Consider the following 20,577-nt stretch of genomic DNA (forward strand, 5'->3'; position numbering starts at 1 on the left):
TGTTTCAAAGAGGACCCTGAATTTTGGACCAACACTGGGACCTGCCACATATACTTTGACCCAGCTATTCCACTGCTAGGATTTTATCCTAAGTACATAGTCAAGGAGATGAGTAAAATCTGAGCCAAAAATGTCTATAAATGCTCTTTACAATAGTGAAAATTAGAAATAACCTAATCTCTAAAAATAGCGGATTGGCTAAATAAATAATGATACATCTTTCAATAAATACCAGGTCTCCAATATTGTCAGGAGTATGTTGTGACATGGAAAGATATTTAAAAGCTATTGTTTCATTTTAGAGGCACATTAGAAAACAGAGCATATGGTCTGATCCCATTGTAAGAAAAAACAAACATAAATAGATGTATAGAAAAAGTAGAAGTAGAACGTGTTTTGAAATGTTGACAATGTTATTTCTGGGTGATGAATAAACATTTTTTATTTTATTACTTATCTATATTTTCTCAGTTTTCTACAGTAATCATTTTGAAATGAGGGAAAATAATTCTTAAAGGGCTTTTTGTTTAACGTGGTATGTTAGGCACATTTTCTTTCCTCTGGTTCCCCTCCCAAGAGCCCATTAAAAGGGTAGTAAAGAGGGGAAATGAATACAAGCCCCTAAGCAAAGAGGAGTGGGAGGGGGGTGTCTTAAGTAGATGAAAGGTTTCCGCCAATGTCTGGAACACAGAAAATGCAGATAATGATAAAGAGTGGAAGGAAAGGAACAGAGAGCTTTGGAATACTTCTCTAGAGGGTTTGAATAAACTGCCCAAGGAAAACCAAGGCTGCTGGTGCGGATGTCTGCACCCCGAATGGAGCCTCCTCAGAACCAGCCATTCTCACAGATGTGCTGCCGTCAGCTTTCCCAGGAAGAGGCAGCCCCACCGGGAAAAGAGACCTACAGACACTGCAGCAGGGAATCCACGCCAGCGACCAAAGATGGCCAGCTGTGTGATGAAAACCAGGAACAAACACACAAACACATGCACGATAAAAATAGAACAACCTGGGCTGGAAGAACATAAAAACCAGGACACAGAGGAGAATTTTGAAGGAAATACTCATCAGCAGCTTCAGACACACCCAAGAAGATTATTCTATTTATAAAGAAAGTTGCCATGAAAAACAAAAAATAATCCAAGAACAAGAAAGAACTTTTGGAAATTAAAAACATGATCACTAAAATGAAAAATGCAATAAAGATCTAAGTGATAAGTAAATACCCCAGAACTTAGAATAGAAAGATAAAGGCGGAGAAAACTTGAACAAAGAATATAATAGAGGCGAAATCTTAGAATTGCAATATCCAACTAATAGGAGACCCTGAAAGAGCAAACAGAGAAAATAAATAAAATAACCAGATAAATAACAGAAATACTTCCTTCAAACTGAAGAAGACATGTTTTCAGGTTGACATATCCCATAAAGTAGACAACACAAAGAACCAAAAAAAAAAAAACAAAACCTCCATACCTATATGCATCAAGAGAAATCCTAAAAATTTTCAAAGATCAAAAACTAAACACTTGCAAAGGAACAAAAATTAGACTGGGATCAAACTTCTCAACAGCAACACTGAATGGTAGAAAGCAATGGAACACTGATTTTTAAATTCTGAGGAAAAATTTTTTGAAACTAGAGTTTTAGCCTGATTACCAATTAAATGAAAGTGAAGTTAAGCAAACAAGGGCTCAGAAAGGTTACCTCCACATACCATTTCTGAGAAAGATGCTAATGCATGTACTCCAGCAAAATCTATAATAATAAAAGGTTAATATGCTAATTAGACCTGACGTCCTTCTGTCCTTCCGGACGAAGCCGGGGCTGCGAGGGAAGCCCAGGTCCCAGGTGCCTGCCAGCGGCCAAAGAAAAGCCGGTGCCAGCAGTCGGGGGAAGGAAGACCTACTTTTGCACGAATTTCATGCATGGAGCCTCTAGTGAGGATATAAAGCATAAAGTTGGAAAAAATGAGATTCAGAAAACAGTGGTGATAACTCAGGAATAGAGCAAAGTCCCAGAATACCTGTTGTACAAAAAATAAGCCAGCAGGGATTGAAGCTGAAGGATGGAGATCCTAAGAGGGATGCCTCTGCATACAAAGCAAAGTCAATACAATGGACAGTACAATTAACAAACTGAATGATTTTAAGGATGTTTGCTACATATTTTGACAATAAGAAGGAAAAAAAGGTTATTGAAACTCCAGGAAAAGTAAACAATAAAATAAAGGTCTAAATACAAAGCAAACTAAAACGTGACATTTTAAATAACCGATGAAATTTAAGAAAATTTAACCCATTTGGCTGTGATATTAGAAATATTCTCTCCTAAGTGGCACAAGGTCCACGTCATAATCACACAGTAAAAGGAATGGAATTCTAGCACTACTTTGCTCTTCAATGAAAACAGCTACATAGTCGCAATAGTGTACATGTGCATTGTTTTTAACTTCTAAAATGTGACCTATAGCCTAGCCAGTGTGGCTCAGCGGTTGAGTGTCGACCTATGAACCAGGAGGTCATGGTTCGATTCTCAGTCAGGACACATGCCCAGGTTGCTGGCTCAATCCCCGGTGTGGGGTGTGTAGGAGGCAGCCAATCAGTGATTTTCTCTCATCATTGATGTCTCTATCTCTCTCGCCCTCTCCCTTCCTCTCTGAAATCAATAAAAATATTTTTTTTAAAAAGTGTCACTCATTTATTCAACTCTTATTTTTAAAAAAAAAAATTGACATGTAGACAAAGCACAGAGGATATAGCTATAGTTACAAAACAGAATACAAATATTACCTAGCTCGGTGAGGTAAAAGTAAAGCTATAGCTAACCAATATTAGGAAGTGAAAAGAAGGAAGATTAGCAGAGGGAAGAAAAAGAGCACTAATATTTTTGTTGTAGTGGTGTAAACACAAAATGTAAGTCTCATGATTTTCACTCAGGACTGGCTTGAATGGTACAAGCTTCAACCAGTTTAATAAGAAAACTTGAAAGAAGAGCTAACTATAAAATTTGTTAGGTAGGTAAAGAAAAGGCTAGAAAATATTTATATACCAGTTGCAATACATTTTGAGTTAACTCTACACTTATTCTATATCTTGTCATCATAAAAGAGAGTTTCTAAGAAGAGCAAAGAAATTTCCAAAAATATTGAGCAACTTGTCTTTGAAGTTATGAAGACAGTTGACTTCTAAGCTTAAGACAAAAAAAAAATTATTTTAATAGATTTGAGTGTATATGGGGGGCGGGGGAGAGAGAGGGAGAGAAACTGTTCACTTTAAGTTGTAAACTACAGCCGAAACCGGTTTGGCTCAGTGGATAGAGCGTCGGCCTGCGGACTGAAAGGTCCCAGGTTCGATTCCGGTCAAGGGCATGTACCTGGGTTGCGGGCACATCCCCAGTAGGAGATGTGCAGGAGGCAGCTGGTCGATGTTTCTCTCTCATCGATGTTTCTAACTCTCTATCCCTCTCCCTTCCTCTCTGTGGAAAATCAATAAAATATATATAAAAAAAAAAAAAAAAAAAAAGTTGTAAACTACAGTTTTCATGGGATTTTGTTCACTGAACTGCTAATAACCAACTTGTTATAGCTTCTCTGACATTGGTCTAAAATGCAAATATAAAAGGATTATGCAGATTCCCTTAAAATTGGATATTCCCTTGAGATAACTAAATTATTCCTTGTAAAAATATTTAACACATCAAATAGTACATTAATCTTAAAACACAACACAGGATCTCTCAATTTTCCCACACCAACAATAAGGAGTGAAGGGATGTAACCTAGAATTGATAAAATAACAAAAATTTAAGCATATTATTTAAAGTTACAAAGGTAACCAAAAAAACCTAAAAATTAAAATATAACTCTCAAAAATTGGGAAGTGGATGGAGCAACATGTGAGTAAGCTAAAGTCTCCTGTTTCTTAGCATGGAGTCAATAGATTATATCTGACTTTGATTAATCAAGGTATAGATATAGGCATATGGCTTGATGATATACAGTTAACTCCCAAAGTTCTAAAAATGATTAAAAGTGGTTGCCCTGTGAAGGGAAACTTGGAGTGGTGAGGGGTGGGTGGGAGGCTTGCTAATGATTATAAGCACTTCTGTACTATTTCGTGTTTTATCATGAGCAGGACTTACTTGGATCAAAAAAGGCAAGCCCAGCTGGACCGGCTTGGCTCAGTGGTTGAGCATCAACCAATGAACCAGGAGGTCACGGTTCAATTCCTGATCAGAGCACATGCCCAGGTTGCAGGCTCAATCCCCAGTGGGGGGCATGCAGGAGGCAGCTGATCAGTAATTCTCTCTAATAATTGATGTTTCTATCTCTCCCTGTCCCTTCCTCTCTGAAATCAATCAATCAATACACACACACACACACACACACACACACACACACACACATATATATATATATATATATATATTTTTTTTTTTTTTAAAGGCATGGCCAGGATCTGCCTTGCTCTGGCCTATACCCCTAGGACCAGGTCCTGTCACTGAGGCTCTGCTCAAGGCCTAGAACAATCTGGTGCCAAGGGCATCCCAGCCAAATCCCCATGTTTACCTGACCCCTAGACCCCACTAACTGTCACTACCCCTTGCTGGACCTCCCCACTCTGACCCTCTGCCAACGTTCCAACCCATTGCCAGGTTGACAGGAGCCTCACCTGCCTGCCCACATTGCTCCCGCTGCCAGGCCTCACTCTGCCCAGGCCCTGGCATTCATTCAGCTCTGTGAGATTACCGCTATTTGTCCTTCGCCATTTTAGTACCTTCTATAGTTTGCCGTGTCATTCTGTACACCTTCCTTCAGATCATTTACAGAAGTTAATAAATGAAGATCTACACAAACTCTACTGCTGTAATATATGCTTCTCTGTAGGAAAATGATTGATTAACCCTAATTGCTTCCTGCTTCCAAACAGGTTCTGTATTCATAGCAAATGCCCTTGTCTCCTCTGCCACGGTCCCTTACACAGTCAATGACCTGACCTTTGTTTGAGGGTCCTACTCCCTGGCCTGGTGTGGAGCACGCCGGGCCCTGGGCAGGGGGAGGGGAGGGGTTTACACTGACACAGGCCACCCTCAGGAATGTGCCAGACCCTGGCAGCCAGGAAGCTGGCTTCTGAGACACAGAAGAACCAAAAAGTAGGTAGTTGGTACCACAGACATGAAGCACCAGAGACAAGGAAATGGAGGCAGCCTGTACTCCAGACTGGAAGCTTCGTGGGCGACTCTTGCTGTGGTGACGTGGGTGATCTGTCACACGTGTTAGATTGGCGTGCACGCTGCAGCTGCTGCTTTCAGACTATACAATTCTTGGGCAGATTATCTCTAGTTCTGGTGAATTATAAATGTCTTGCTTGCCAGTTAGGCCTAAAAAAAATTCTTTTGATTTAGTGTGTTTTGCCTGTGCTTGTCAAAGATTATAAAGATTCTCTAGTTTGCTCTCTTTCTGCTTCTGGTGCAATTTAAAAATATTATTGTTAATGTTAGAGCTAAATTTAGGGTGGGTGTCATAGAACAGATACTATTTCCCAGAGCTTTCGTGTCCAGATGTTTTACAAATACAATATTACATTAAAAAAAAAAAAAAAAAAGCTTAGCGAGGTTTTTACTGTTGGGCCTACTAGTGCCTGTAATATGCTAATTTCACTGTCTATCTCTAACAAGACAAATGTAGCCCAGTTCTTCCCAAAACTTATTTTGACAATTGAACACTTTTTAAAAATGAAATAAAACACTTTATTCGTTATTAGTGTTCCATGGAACACAGTTTGGGAAACACTAAGTGTCCTTTTTGTAATTACTTTTTGATCTTTACAGTTTTCTCAGCAGGGTCTCTAAAATTGTTTACAAAGGTTACTTAGGATCAAGGATTCTTAACGCTGAAAGGTATCGTAAAGATCATCTCCTCCAACCTTTTATTTCCCCAGATGAGGAAACAGACTCAGAGGAGAAGTGATCGTACCCCAGATTTTTAGCTAATTGCTGGCAGAACCAGCACTCATCTGCAATTTTCCTGATCTCACGTCGATGTTCTTTCCACCACATCATCTAGCCTAACTTATTTTCATCCTAACACCCACACTTTTTTTTGGATTTCCTTTTTTTAAATAATAAATGCATGATTAACTTGAGGTTACCTCCACCACAAGAAGGCTGAACTGATCCGTTATAATTGGCACGACACATTGGTTCACCCATAGGTGTCCTGTCACCTGCTCCGAAGCACTGTCCTGTGCCTGGTCCAGGCGCTTTCCCTCCTCTCGGGCCGCACACTGCCAGTCCAGGAAGCAGTTAATACTGTACCCCGAGCCACAGGATGACGGCATGGTCCGCACGCTGTTACCATGTGACTTAGTAAACGGCTCTCTCCCTATGGCTTAAGCCTTCTCACTTGGTCTTCCACCCTAGTACTACGGCCTTTCAGCATGTCTGTATTGTCTCAGCTTTACTATATAAGATGGTGTTGGCCATCCCTTTACTAGTTAGGTTTATGAGGCTGAACTTCCAGCACCATCCACAACCCCCTGGGCATTGACAGCACCATGTAGCAGGGGGCTTGGGCTTGGTGCCCTGGAAAATAAGCTCTTGGTTAAAATTACCAGTGTAACTGTCAGGTAACCACTGACCAACCTCTGCAGATAGTGGTCATCTTTTTTTTGCCTATCATTAGTCAACCATGGCACACAAAGACCGAAGTCTTTGCTTGCTACCTGTCATCACAATGCTACTTCTCACCCTGTTTTCTTTTCTTTTCTTTCTTGTTTTGTTTCATTCCTGAAAATGAGAATTAGTAAAGGGAGGGAAAAAAATCTAATAGTTTTTCTTGGCTTTTCTGGTTTCTGTTAGTGCTCATTAAAGGACTACTTATTTCTCAGGAAACTTCCAAGCTTCCTCCTGGGAGCTTTTCAATCCAAATCTGTGTCCTTAGAAACCTTTAATTTTCTCTTTCCATTTATAGTTAAATTGTTTCTCTGGTGCCTATTTTCTTTCTTTTTTAAGTGCTTATACATTTATAGTTTTCTTTTTAATTAAGGTAGAATATCCATGCACTAAGGAGCCCAAATCTTATCTGTTGCCGTGTGTGTGTGTGTGTGTGTGTGTGTGCGCGTGCTTGCGTGCGCGCGTGTGTGTGTGTGTGTGTGTGTGTGTGTGTAATGCTGTTTAGAGGCAGCGCAGCTCTGAGCCTTATCTAAAAACAGGGATAAGATTTTGTACCTTGCAGGCCCATTGGAAAGTTAGAATAAACTAGCTTGGCACCTAGTAGGTGCTAAATAAATGTCCACACAGGAAGGATGGGATCCATCCTCACTCAGAAATCCCTTGGCTTCTCAGGATTCTGATGGTCTCTCTTCCCCTTGCACCTGATTTCTAAACCACACTCCTTCACTCCTTCTCCACACCCGGCTTATTGGTTTGTTTGTTTAGTTCTTCTTGTAGAATCTTTAATCCCCTCTTCACTCTATTCTTGGAGGCAGAATTTGTCAGTCAACCCTCTACTGCCGTAGAAATTCTGCTGAGACATCATCAAATACCGGGACTCAATCAAGATCGGTTGTCTTCTGGCTTGAGGGCAGCTCCAGACAAGTGTGTGTCTCTCTTCCAGCATCCTCTCCAAATACGTAGGACGCAGTGGGGCCCCCCACTTACTGTCCGGGTGACCTCAGGGGAAATAACCTAACTTCCCTGTGTCTTTGTTTCCTCATCTGCAAAATGGATTAACAGTAGAACCCATGGAGGCATCCAGGTTCCATGGGGACTAAAACTTTTCCACAACATGGAATTAGAAATATGAAATTAGGAACAGGGCTCTAGACGGAGCTCTTTAAAAGGAAGTGGGGGACAAGGAAGCCTGGGTGTCATTAGCCTCAGGCTAAATCTGTGTCTGCTAGAATCAGGGGGGCTGTGGTGAGGCTTAAACGAAAGACTCTATCTAAAGAGGTCAGCACAGTGCCCGACATCGTAGGATGATTTTGTTAAAGTTGTAAATTAATTCTACGTATAAAATTACAAAAAATAAGCATGTATAATAAATATAAAGCTTCCTCTTTTTTTCCTGTTCCTGCTCAGAATGCAGGGGGGGGGGGGGCGCGCCCCGACTTCAGGTTGTCCTCACCTGGGTCTCCCTGTTCTTTAAACTGGGGACCCCATTTCGGGGCATCAAGTTCTTGTTCTCTCACCCACAAGACACACAACTTAGGAAGAGCCCCAGGGGATGTCTTGGGAGGGGAGGGATGCAGGGGGTGGGCTGAAGGCAGAGCCAGCACTGCAGCCCAGGGCGAGGGTCCCGGAGACAGCCCCCCACCCAGAGGGGTGCAGCAGAGTCCCAGAGCCTCTCAGGGTGTGCGTGTGAGAGCTGGAAAGAGAATCAGGGCCAGGGAGGGCAAAGGGTATCACAGAAGCAACCATAAAGGTGACTAAGGACATTCTGGTAAAGGCTGCTGGTTTCCCTACTACATTCTTCTGCTGGGTGTGGTCAACCATAAGGCCCTCATTCCTTCCAGTAAGAGTCTGAGATTTGGGGACAGGGGTTACATGACTTCACATACTGGTTTTGTTCCCAGTAAATTTCCATTTCCCAGTTCATCCATGTATTGTGGTCCCAGATCCCAGGAGTGGCTGTGTGTATTTTTGTGTGCGTGTTTGTGGTGTGTGTGTGTATTTGTGTGTGTGTATTTGTGGTATGTGTGTTTGTGGTGTGTGTGTGTTTGTGTGTGTGAGTGTTTGTGGTATGTGTATGTGTTTGTGGTATCTGTGTGTATTTGTGGTGTGTGTGTGTGTGTTTGTGGTGTGTGTGCATGTGTGTGGAGTGTATGTGTTTGTGGTGTGTGGGGGGGAGGGGTGTTTGTGGGGTATCTGTGGTATGTGTGTGTATGGGTGTGTGTGTTGTGGTGTGTGTTTGTGTATTTGTGTGTGTATTTGTGGTATGTGTGTGTGTGTGGTGTTTGTGTGTGATATGTGTATGTATATGTGTTTATGGTGTTTGTGTGTGATGTGTATTTGTGGGGTGTGTGTGTATTTGTGAAGTGTGTGTGTGTGTGTGTGTGTGTGTGTGTGTGTGTGAACACCCTGTAGGGAGAGATGTTTGTTTTTCAGGGAAACTTTGGGAGTGTAGTTTGGAGAAGGAAAGTACTTTTTAAAACAAAGCGAATACACAGTCTGTCTATGGCCCCAGGCCCCCCTCCCCTCTCCCCGTCCCCGAGGCCACTTGCCCAGGGTGTGGTGAAGTGCAGTGAGGAGGACAGAAGGACAGAGGACTTGCTTCATAAATTCAGAGGAGCTGAGACCGAGCCTCCGGCTGCTCTTCCCAGGAGTCTCCCGCCCTTGGAATAAAATCTCTGAAGTAACCTCAACAATATGTCTCTGGCTGGAGACGGGGACCCAGGGTGGGAGGACTAAAGTGTTTCTTCTTCCAAACTCCCCTCCCCTCTCCAAGCCTGGAGGTTCTCTTGTTCCAGGAGAGGATGGCGTTGGAGGCAGCCCCAGCCATGACTCACTCAGAGCTAATCCGTGGCAAATCCATCACCATGGAAACTGCCAATCATCCATGCTTTTCATAGCTTAACAGAACATCTGCCAGGGGACAGCCAAGTGATACAAATTGTTCGCCCTGCCTACCGTGTTACAGTGGGGCCCTGGGAAACAGACAGAGAGCGAGGGGAGGCACCTCCGCAGCAGGACCGAGGCCCAGCTCAGGCCACCAATTACTGGGGACCTTTTGCCATCCTTCAGGAACTGCTCTGTGCTCCTCCCTTACCAGCTGGCCACTGAAGGGTCAGATGAGTGCTTCCTCACCTGGCTGGGCGGGGAAGCACAGCTCCTAGGAGGGGTGGGGTAAATAAGCCTGTGTAGACTGTTCAGTAATGGAAGTTAATGTTTGGAATATTACAGAATAACATTTCCATAATTTAAACCACAGAAAAGGAAGCTTGACTAATACTCCTGGGTAGCGATCTTCCTCAAAGGAAGAGCAAAGGTACTCCCCTCTGGTCCCGGGGGGCACCTCAGAATGTCCCGCTTATGTGAGGTTTTAGTCTGATTCTCAAAAACAAACGTGGAGGAGAAGACAGGCAGGTGCTGGACTAGCGGATGGCAAATGTTCGTCCAGATCAGATCCTGGGCTACTGAGTGGCACCTTCAACTCTGAGGCACTGCTCATTCCTCACTGAAGGAGTAGTAGTAGGGGAGGCTCTTCTGGGACAGGTACCCCCTCTTCCTAAGGGGCGGGGCCTGGAGAGGCAAAGGACGGAAGCCCTGGGAGCGGTGTGGAGTCACATTACCGAGGCGACCACCTGCCGGTGCCTGGCAACACCCTCTGGAGTGTTGCCACCAAGGAGGCCAGGCCCTGCCTCAGGTGTAAGTGCTGACGGGGCATCTGCACACAGAGGTTCTTGACTTGGCGTCAGGACCCGCTGCCAGGCCCAAGGAACCGCCCAGCCGGGAAGCCCCTAGAATGTGTGTTCCATCTGGGTCAGGAGGCAGGACAGAGAGGGGAAGCTGGAAATATTTTCAGATGTTAACTTTTTAAAGTTAATTTCCTTTATTTTGTTTCCCCCTTTCCTTTTCTGTCCATTCAAAAGGAAGTTGACCTATCGGTGGACTCTTGAACAATGCAGGGATTAGGGGTGCCAGCTCCCCATGCAGTAAAATGTCCACATATAACTTCCAACTCCTCTTAAACTTAACTATTATTAGTCTAACATTGACTAGAAGCCTTAGTGATAACATAAACAGTCGATTAACACATATTTTGTGTTACATGTATTATATACTATATTCTTACAAAAGAGGAAGCTAGAGAAAAGAAAATGTTAAGAAAATCATAAGGAAGAAAAAATACATTTACAGTACTGTATGCATTTATTGGGAAAATATCTGCCTATAAGGGAAGTTCAAACCCATGTTGCTCAAGGGCAGCTGTACTTTATTGCCTTGGGGGTGCTATGTGGCAGGGAAGAAGCAGAACTTGCCTGTGTACTTGGCCCCCTCCCTGGCAGCACCAGTGGGGATCAAGCAAGACCTCAGAAAGGAAGGTCAGGGAAATGCAGACTCTGAGGATAGGGGTCTCGGACTTAGCAGATTTCTAGTCCCCAAAAGTGGCTCCAAGGTAGCAAAAAGCACACACCTGAAGGGAGGTGCAGACTGGGAAATGGGAAGGCCTGGCTCTGTGTCCAGATAACGAATAGCCAGAGTCCCCCTAACATGCCCTGGTCCTTGGTAAGATCCCAAGACCCTGGAACAGAATGGCAGGGCAAGGCGGAGGCAGGACCAATGATTGACGTCAGCTTTCCGTCATCCGGGAAGAATGAAGGCTCAGAGTCAGAGGCTGACTCTCTTTCCGGTTCATGAAAATGAAAGAGATGCACTATTTCTGGCACACCTGGATTCGAGGACCGAGATTCTACCTGTCACTCCTGAGATCCAGCTCCAGCCTCATGCCTGTAGCCAAGCCTCAGGGGGCCTCAGGTAGAAGGCCACTGCACTGATCTAGGTGAGAGAAGCAGCTTGGGCCAGAGTGGCCAGGGAGCACAGATGGATAGAGGAGGAGGTCATGAGTTGCTCCCCATTGCTTGAATGAAGTGCCATTTCCTGAGATCAGGAGTCGAAGAGAAGAACCAGCTGCGGGGGAGGTAGAATGCGTTTGGTTCTGAACATGTTGGGTCTGAGACACCCAAGAGAAGATGTCATGTGGGCAACTGAAACTATGATGTGACGCTCAGAGAAGTCTGGGGTGGAGGTTCCCATTAGGAGTCATCAGCTTTGTGGGTGGTCAGTGAACAATGGGCATGGATGCAATTCCAAGGCAAACAGCAGAGAAAGGAGAGAAGGGGGCCCGGGCATAGCCTGGGGAACCCCAACATGTGATGGGCAGGCAGAAGAGGATGCACCGATAACGGCAGGTCGGAGAGTCAGGGGGAGGTGAGGAGGGTGCTGCGTCATTAAAGGCAAGAGGAGAGGAGGAGGGAGCGGACTGCTCCCAGAGGCCAGACACATTGACACATTGAGAATGCCCATGGATTGAGTCATGTGGGAGTTACTGATGATTCTGAAAGGATCCACTTTGCTAGAGAGACCGGCTTGGAATTCCAAAGAGAGTGGAGGAGTGAACCTAGGAACATGGAGATGGGGATGCAGACCAAGCTCTGCGTTTGGCCGTGAAGAGGAGAGGAAAGGCCGTTGCCAGAGGGACTGAGGACGGATGATTATGGGCTTTGTTGTTGTTTTTTATGTTATTTTCATTTTCACAGCTTTACCCAGACATAACTACTATACAATAAGCTGCACGTGTTTAAAGGGTAACAATCTGAAAAGTTTTGGCAGATGAGTAGATCTGTAAAACCATCCCCTTAGTCAGGAATATATTTTTCAGTAAATTTCCCTGTCCACCCCTCCTGCTTCCTTCACCCCATTTCCAGGCATCCACTGGTCTGCTTTCTGCTACTATACTTTCAAGTTCTAGAATCTTCTGTAAATAGTTTTTACAATTTTATCTTTTTAAAAGGGTACTCTTTCTTGTCTGACTTCTTTCATACAGCATAATTATTTTGAGATTCAACTGTGTTGTTGCATGTATCAATAGTTCATGTCTTTTTATTGAGTAGTTTATATTGTATGGCAACACCGCCATTTGTTTACCCATTCACCTACGGATGAATACAGTCAAACCTGGGTTCTCGAACATCTCCCATCCTGAACAATTCAGTTCCCGACCAAGTTGTTCACAGGAAAGATGTCTTGGTAGTCTAACCAAACTTCGGTTCTCAATCTAACAACCCTTTCACGCTGACATCTCAGCAGGATAAAAAGCACCTCTCAGGCAACAGACCAAGAAGAGAATGCTTTTGTTGCTGGGAAAAATCGATGATTAGCCCAATTTTAAAACGTAAAGAGGCCATCAAGAGCGCTATCGTTGTGAAGGGTGTAAAAGAAGCAATGATCACAGGCAATTGAAGAGGTAGGAAAACTGCTGTTGATTTGGAGAAAAGAAAAGCAGTGAGCCAGGGACCGCCATTTCCGAGGCGGTGACATATGAACAAGCAAAGACGCTGCGTGCTGACCTGAAAGACACCCCTGGACCGAGTGTTGCGAGTGGCTCCTTTAAGGTCAGTAAGAGGTGGTGCAATAAACGTAAGAAAAGAACTGTTTATTTATTTACAGATTAAACAGTACATTAGACACGTACTGTATATAAGAAAGGTTAAAACAAGGAATCATTTGAGGGTCTGGAATGGATTAATTAAATTCCCATTATTTCCAAGGGGGGAAATGATTCTGTTTTCGAACAAATTGCTTCTCGAACAGCCTTCCTGAACAATTAAGTTGGAGAACCAAGGTCCCGCTGTAGGAGCTGTTCCCAGTTTGCGACTATTACAAATCAAGCTGCTTTGAACTTTCATGCACTGTCTGTACGGACACCTGCGTTCATCCTCCACAGTAGATCACCCCGAGTGGAATGGCTGGGTGTATGCTTAATTTTTAAGAAACCACCAAACTTTTCCAAAATGGTTGTACCATTTTACTCTCCCTTTAGCAGTATGTGAGGACCCCAGTGTCTCCGTGTCTCTGCCAACATTTGGTATGGACAGCCTTGTAAATTTTTGACATTCTAATAGCTTCTCCTCTTTTTTCTACCCCTACCCTATTTAGGGAGAGGATAATGAGCAAGAAAATGGCCACATATAAGACGGCAGAGGGAGAAGGTGAGGAAGAGAAGGAGACAAAATCAGCCACACTCCAGGGCAGTGGTGCTCAACCTTCCTAATGCCGCGACCCTTTAATACAGTTCCTCATGTTGTGGCGAGCCCCAATTTCATGGTTACAAATCGAACATAATTAAAGCATAGTGATTAATCACAAAAACAATATGTAATTATATATGTGTTTTCCGATGGTCTTAGGCGACCCCTGTGAAAGGGTTGTTCGACCCCCAAAGGGTTCGCGACCCACAGGTTGAGAATTGCTGCTCCAGGGCATCAACACAGCCTGATCAGGGGTGAAATGCTTTTCTGAGTCTGTGCCTCCCCGCCATCATTTAGATCATTTGATCAACATATTAGCTTACTGCCTCTAGGCCAGGCCCCCAGCATGGGACAAGAGTTCTGCAGGGGCCTCGGCTGTGAAGGCTTCTCCCAGGCCCCTGCGGGCCAGGAAAGTGGGGAAGGCAGGGGATCCTGGTTTCCCCACACCCAGTGTGGTAAGAAAAGACAACAGCATTTCTTTGTGCCCTGGGAGACGAGGCAGGAGTCAGGGGAGAGAGAGGGGAGTTCTAGACCCAGTTTGCACTCATTCCAGGGTAGAAAGGACAGCTTGTCCTGCTGAGGAAGCCATCCTGCCCTGCCCTAAGAGAAGTGTGTCCCCTCTCTTCACTTGGCCCAGAGGTGTCAATATATAAGTACAGGGGTTAAGGAGGATTAAATCATGTTGGGGCCTTCAGGAATTATGAACAAGTACACTGTTACAGTAATAGATTTTTAGTCAAGGCTAAGGCCATCTCTAAAGTCAGATGTACATTCTGAGAGCACATGAAGGTCCGTTATGATTCTGAGTTTTACGCACCAAGCATTTATACCCCCAACATGAGCGTGAAAGAAACCCCAACAAATGACAATACCTGTTGCTGCTGGGAAGAACACCCCAAAGACCGTGAAAAAAGACTCCCCGGGGCTGTAATCAGGCAGCGTGTTGTTCTGCAGCAGTTCCGGTGAATATCCAATGAAGCCATGCTCTGAAATACACCGAGAGGAGCCGAATGAGCCAAATGATAAGATGTAGCACAGGCTTCCCCAGACTGTAGTCCCACCCAATGCAGAGAGAGAGAAGGTCCGACAAAGCCATCTTCCTCCCACATCCAGCTGACTTCTGTGTGCCTGTATCTGTAGATGCAGGTGGATGAAATGACATGAAAGGGAACAGCAGTTACCACGGGAGATGGGAGCATTTTCTTTCTTTCTTTCTTTTTTTTTTTTTTTTTGCTTGTAGACGTCAGTATACATCTTTCAATGAGCATGTATTTGTGTGTTTGCTTTTAATTTAAAAAATTAAGTTAGCTCCCTGCTCAGAAACCGTCCCATGCGTCCCCATTAGCTGCAGAACATAGTCCAAACTCCTTAGGATGAGTGTCAGAACCATCCACAGCCTGGCAACCCCCCACCATCTCCCATTCCTCTTTGCCTCCTTCTTCTCCCCAACAGTCATATAGACACCTCTTCCCAAGAACCCCACGGACACCCACCCCTGCGGCCCTGCCTTCCAGACCCTTCTCCCACATCCCTGAGCATCAATATTGTGCTCACTCTTCAAGCTCATCTCAAAGGTTGCTCCCCTGGGGTTTACAAGAACTCCCTAATCAGAATCAGTTCTTCCTCCTGAGTGCAGCTGGCAGGATTAGCCACGTTAGGTCTTTCCCCAACTGGCCTCCTTGAGGCCGCAAGTCCAGTCTTGCACATCCCTATCCCCCCGAGTCAAGCACTGGGCCTGGGTCACAGCAGGTAGGTTGTGAATGTGGGTCACACTGAAAAGACCCTTTCCCTCAGATCCCAGCGACGGGCACAGCCCGCTTCCGTGCTTTCGATTTGACTTGTTCACAGGCTGCTTTGTAGAGGGACATCTCAGATCCGATTTCTTCAATGCGTTTGAAACGTCTAGTACATTGACTTGAATGAACTTTTTCAAGTTTGAATCCTACAGGCATTTTGCTTCTTTGTCAAAGGAGGTCACTTTGAACAGACTCCATGGACACGTTCGGGGCTGTGGCATTTCAAGAGACAAGGTAACCATTCTTGGGCTGTGCTTCTGAAGCCTGTCTCTGAGAAGGGGAGGTGTGTTCCTGCTAACCGTAGTCCAAGAGAAGCCATCCCAGCCCCTCGCCCTCCGGCCCTGCAGTCACAGAGGACAGCCCTGGGCTATGACTCCACAGCCGACCCCTAGGCCCGGGTGACAGGACCTCCTGCCCGCCCCCCACCTGCCTCGGGGCTTAGCCTCACCCCGAGCATCCACCCACCAAACGCGCCAGCTCCCTGGTGAGGCCTGTGAGGTCGCCAGCGCTTCTCACAGCTTCCAAGACTCATAACTTCATAGGAAAAATATTTTCAAAAAAACAATAAAACGAAAGCTCAGTGAAGCACAAGGGGCCCTTGGGAGTCCGGTGGGGATGCAAAATCGTCGTCGACGGCTCTCTTTTCTGAACACAGAATCTGTCCTGGGACATTTGATCCCAGGAACTGGGCAACATTTCTGAATGGTTTGGCATCTTCACAGCTGGTCCTCCCCTCATTAACAAAAAAGCGATAATGGCGAAGTGAACTTCAGTTTATCCGCTGGCTGACCCCGTGACTAGCCTTTCTGAGGAGAAAACCAGTCCAGCCTGCCTTGGAACAGAGCTCAGCCAAGCTGGGAGGATGCTCAGGTCTGAAAGCGCATCTGAATGTGCGCCGGGCAGGCCAGCGGTGCCGACATAAACACTTCATCAGGCTCCGTGGATCGCCGCCATCGCTAAGGGGCCCTGACGGGCAGGTGTGTGGTCACCAGGCCTGAAGGGCTTTGCCCGGGTCAGCCTGAAGGGTCCAAGTGATTGCAGGCCCCATAGGTGAGTCACTGGGAAGCCTTTCCTCTCCCTCCACCCCACCAACAAGGCCACAGATGAGAGGATGAGTCACTTGGCTCCCAAGGGGGGCTGGGAGGAGCTGCCTCGGCCCCTTCTCCTGGGGCAGCCCTCACACATTCCCCAGCAGACTCACGCCCACCCTGCTGCCCCAGCCTCTCCCCTCAGGTCCAGTTCTGCACCTCTCTCAAGGGAATAACCTTACATTTGAGAGACCTTTATGGACCAAGCTGCTTGGCAATGCTTTGTTTCTAATATCGTAAAAGGGGTCTACATGTCTAACGATAAGGGGGCTGAAGTATTTCAAATGCTTAGAAGGGTTTTTAGTGCCATAGAAAACTATCCATGTTCTACATATGTTAAGAAAACTAGATACCATTTATAGTATAAATACTCAAAGAAGTTTCCATTTATGCATGTAAAGAGTAGAAGCAAATATACCAGAACAATAACAGTGGCTGTCTGTATAATGCAATTAGGGGCAATTTTTTTCTCTCATTTTTTTTACGTCTACACATTTTCCACGTTGTGTTTAATGAGCATAATCGACTTAGCATCAAAATATATCTTTCAGAAAAACAAACAGAACATCCCATAATGGAAAGCCCACTTTCTCCAGACAGCTTTTCTATAAACAAGGATCTTTTCTTCCTTTTCATCTCTACTCCCCCTACTTCTCAAAATGATTTCGGCGGTTTATGAGAAAAACATACGCACAACAAGGATCCAAACAAAAAAAATGAGAGAGGCCCCAGCCACACCTGCACGGCCCACAGCCTGAGGGCTCTGAACAAGACTCCGAGGCCAGATCCCGCAGTCATCTCCCTCCAACCAGAATTCGAGGCCCAGAGAGAGCATCTTATGAGCTTTCTGACCAAGCAGGACTGACCCCAGGGCCCACCCCTCACATGTGCCACTTTCCAGTGGATGAGGAGGGGCCCCAGAGGTTTGCATGGTGGACCTGCCTCATTTCTCTGCCCCCACCTCCCCAGGCCTTGGTGACCAGCCCTCACCCCAACTCCTGGGACCTGGGTCTCTCCCACACGCTGAACCTGGTCCAGCTGGACCCTGAGCTCATGCAGGGCAGGTGCGCAGGGCAGGCACTGGTGTCTCTGGCTGGTGTGCGTTGCTAAGGAGTGAGGTTAGCTGGCTGCGCTGACACCTGGGGCCAACCTCTTACAGCGGGTCTTCATGACCGACTTTCTGATGCCCAGACCAAACGTACCGATTCTTCTGCCACGGCCTGTTTGAGATTCTGATGAAAGCTGTGGCCCCTCTCCCCACAGACAACACACTCTGCAAACCAGTTGGGGTTCTCAGGCCTCCGAAGACGTTCTGGGAGGCTTCGGCCCCGAGGTTCAGGACCTGCACACCAGGGGCTGCCTGTGCACTTGAAACTGTTCTGCCAGGCCCTGCAGGCACCTATGACATCCCCAGCCCTGCCTGTCACCACTCCCTGCCAAGGAGCAGACAGCGGCTCTGAGTGACACAGCCAACTATGTTCCATACTGCAGGCCTGCCAGACTACGCGGACTCCCCCCATGCACAGGCATCGTGCAGGGCCCCCCAGAGCACCCCATCCTCTGAGCATAATAAGCTTACTGAGTACCTCAAACATGCCAGTCACTGGGTAGTAAGTCCTTTACAAGGTCAGCCTTGATCTTCACAATCGCCCTGCACGCTTGGAGGTGAGGAAACCAGGCTCAGGAAGGTAGGGAATCTTGTCCAAGGTCACAGAGCCAGACCTGCCTGGATTATAGCTACGGCGTCTCCTCCAGGCCAGGCCCCAGCCTTGCACGCCTCCCACACAGAGAGATGTGTGCGGCACAAGCTTCCTTCAACCTCACAAGACTCCCCCGGAGCTCCCAGCATCCCCCTCTCTCCATCTGTGGGCCGGCAGGAGGCCCACCTGTGGAATGCCACCAGCTGAAGGGGGTGGGTCGCTGGGGCTTGCACCGCTGGGAGGAGGCAGAGCCCAGCCTGGACCCCAGGTCTGTCTGAATTCAACGTGTTCCATCAGCCACACCGTTTCTCGGTAATTCGTCCCAGAAGTGTTTCCCCAGAGATTTCTAAAAATTGTCCCTTTGCCTCTGTAAGCCTTGTGTCTCCTCTTGTAGCAAACCAGGGGAGGCGGGCTGGGGTTCTCTCAACAGCTTCCAAATCTGAAAGGCCTGGGATGCCCAGGGCCCACAGCTGCTGCATGTGAATGTATCTGGGTTTGACCTGAACATCTGTTTCTATATCCATAGAAAAAATACTTTGGTTCCATTTGAGCTGTGTTTTTAGAAAGAACAGAGAAAACAAATCACGCCAAAACCCAGGCAAGAACAGGCAGGGGGAGGACACTCACAGGTCTGTCTGCAGAAAGGCTGGTGAGCTGTGCTTCTCTGGGCCCACTGTCTGATCAGAGGGGTGCTCACAGGACCCCACCCACCATGCCTTGGCCAAAGGTGGCCAGCCTTGGTCACAAGTAGTGTGGTGGCTGCTAGGAAGCTCTCTGGGGCACCTGTGGTTCCCCCACACCTGCCCCTGCCCCTGCCCCTGCCTCTACCCCTGCCCCTGCTGCAATGAGAAGAGGCAGTCCAGAAGTCATCAGCCCCCACATGTGGATGTCAGATTGCAACCACTGACTAACTGAGAAATGGAGATTTCTAAAAATGACGCTGGCACTCCAGCTACCACCCCACTGTGAGCTGCGGGCTCCAGCGGGGGAGGGGGGCTTCCGGCACTGGCTTTCTTCTTGGCTCCCATTCCCAAGCCCTCAACCAGCAAGATAGCCCTTTCCTGGGAATGGACAATGGAAGAGGCTGGTCCAACCAGGAATAGAAAGAGTGGAGGAAGGGCCCGGGAGAGAGGAAGGCAGGGAGGGGCCCAGACCCAAGGGCAGGCTGACCTGGGAGATCACAGGAAGAGCAACTCCGCGAGGAAAAGGAAAGGAGAGGCTGAGGTTCTGGGAAGGGGCACACGCCCTGCAAACAACACCTGGGGTGGGGGGGCGGGGAGGGGCTCCCGCAGGCAGGAGAAGACCACCAAGAGCAAGCTGAGGGTCCCCAGAGGAAGAGGAAGCACAGTAGGTGTGCCCTCAGGAAAACACACAATGGGTGCCTTTTCCAAGGGGCAAGCAGTTGCTGTAGACAAGGCTCCTCCTAAGGTCCGACTCCATGTGGAGCTGGACTGCGACCCAGGAGGGTCTGCCCAGCGTCCCTTACACCTTGACAGCTCTGGGGCATGGCCTGATGGGAACAGGGGCCCGAATCGACAGCCTGACAGAGAGCTCAGTGAAAAGGGGAAGAAAGGGAGTGTCCAGGGCCCCTTCCTGCCACTGAGTGCCCACACAGCACCTGCCCAAGGGCCGCCACCCACACTTACTCAGATACCGCCCGGCCCCAGATGGTCCAAGGTGGACGGAGTGGAGCAGTTAACCCACCCAGCATGCCCCCGGCCGCCCGGGCTGGTCAGCGGGGCTTCTCTTCCTCTGGGCTCTGGTGTTAGCTCCTGGAAGCTGCAATGAGCAAGGCAGCCCCAGGTCTCAGGAAGGAAGATGCACCCAAAGAGCAGAGGTTGGGAGAAGTCCAGGCTCATCTCCTCCTCGATGGTGTGGGCATGAGGGCCCCAAAGACCTCTGGGGAGGAAGGGGAGAGCTATGATGAGACCAATAGTCAGGACACCTGGGTTCCGCCCTGGTTCTGCCACAAGCTCACTGTGGGCCTGTCGGTGAGCCCTTCCCCCTTGGAAGTGCAAAGTCTGACCCTCGGTCTGGAAGTGGCCCGAGATCCTGCATCCCTATTGACTACCCTGGTGATGGAGAGCGGGGTACTAGCCAGTTTCCCACAACCCTTCCCATTCTGAAAGTTGCCAAACCAGAAGCCCCTTCTCAACACTCAGGACACATGGTCCAAAGACATGACCGGTTTCCAATGGCAGACGTAAAATCCCAAATTAGCTTCCAGAACATGTCAGCACCG

At 47.1% G+C, this 20,577-nt stretch overlaps 1 protein-coding gene across 1 annotated transcript in view; it reads right to left on the reverse strand.

The window, feature by feature from the left end:
• SLC12A8 (solute carrier family 12 member 8) overlaps positions 1–20,577 on the reverse strand; it is a 142,445-nt gene that overhangs the window by 42,909 nt on the left and 78,959 nt on the right. The window contains exon 5 of the mRNA XM_070403583.1: positions 14,624–14,737. Within this exon, the coding sequence (XP_070259684.1) occupies positions 14,624–14,737 (114 nt within the window). The remainder of the gene's footprint in view (positions 1–14,623; positions 14,738–20,577) is intronic.

This window comes from Myotis yumanensis, unplaced genomic scaffold (genome assembly GCF_028538775.1).
Source record: "Myotis yumanensis isolate MYYU_CA2020_CCGP unplaced genomic scaffold, mMyoYum1.0.hap1 SCAF_2, whole genome shotgun sequence".
Classification (NCBI taxonomy): Eukaryota; Metazoa; Chordata; class Mammalia; order Chiroptera; family Vespertilionidae; genus Myotis; species Myotis yumanensis.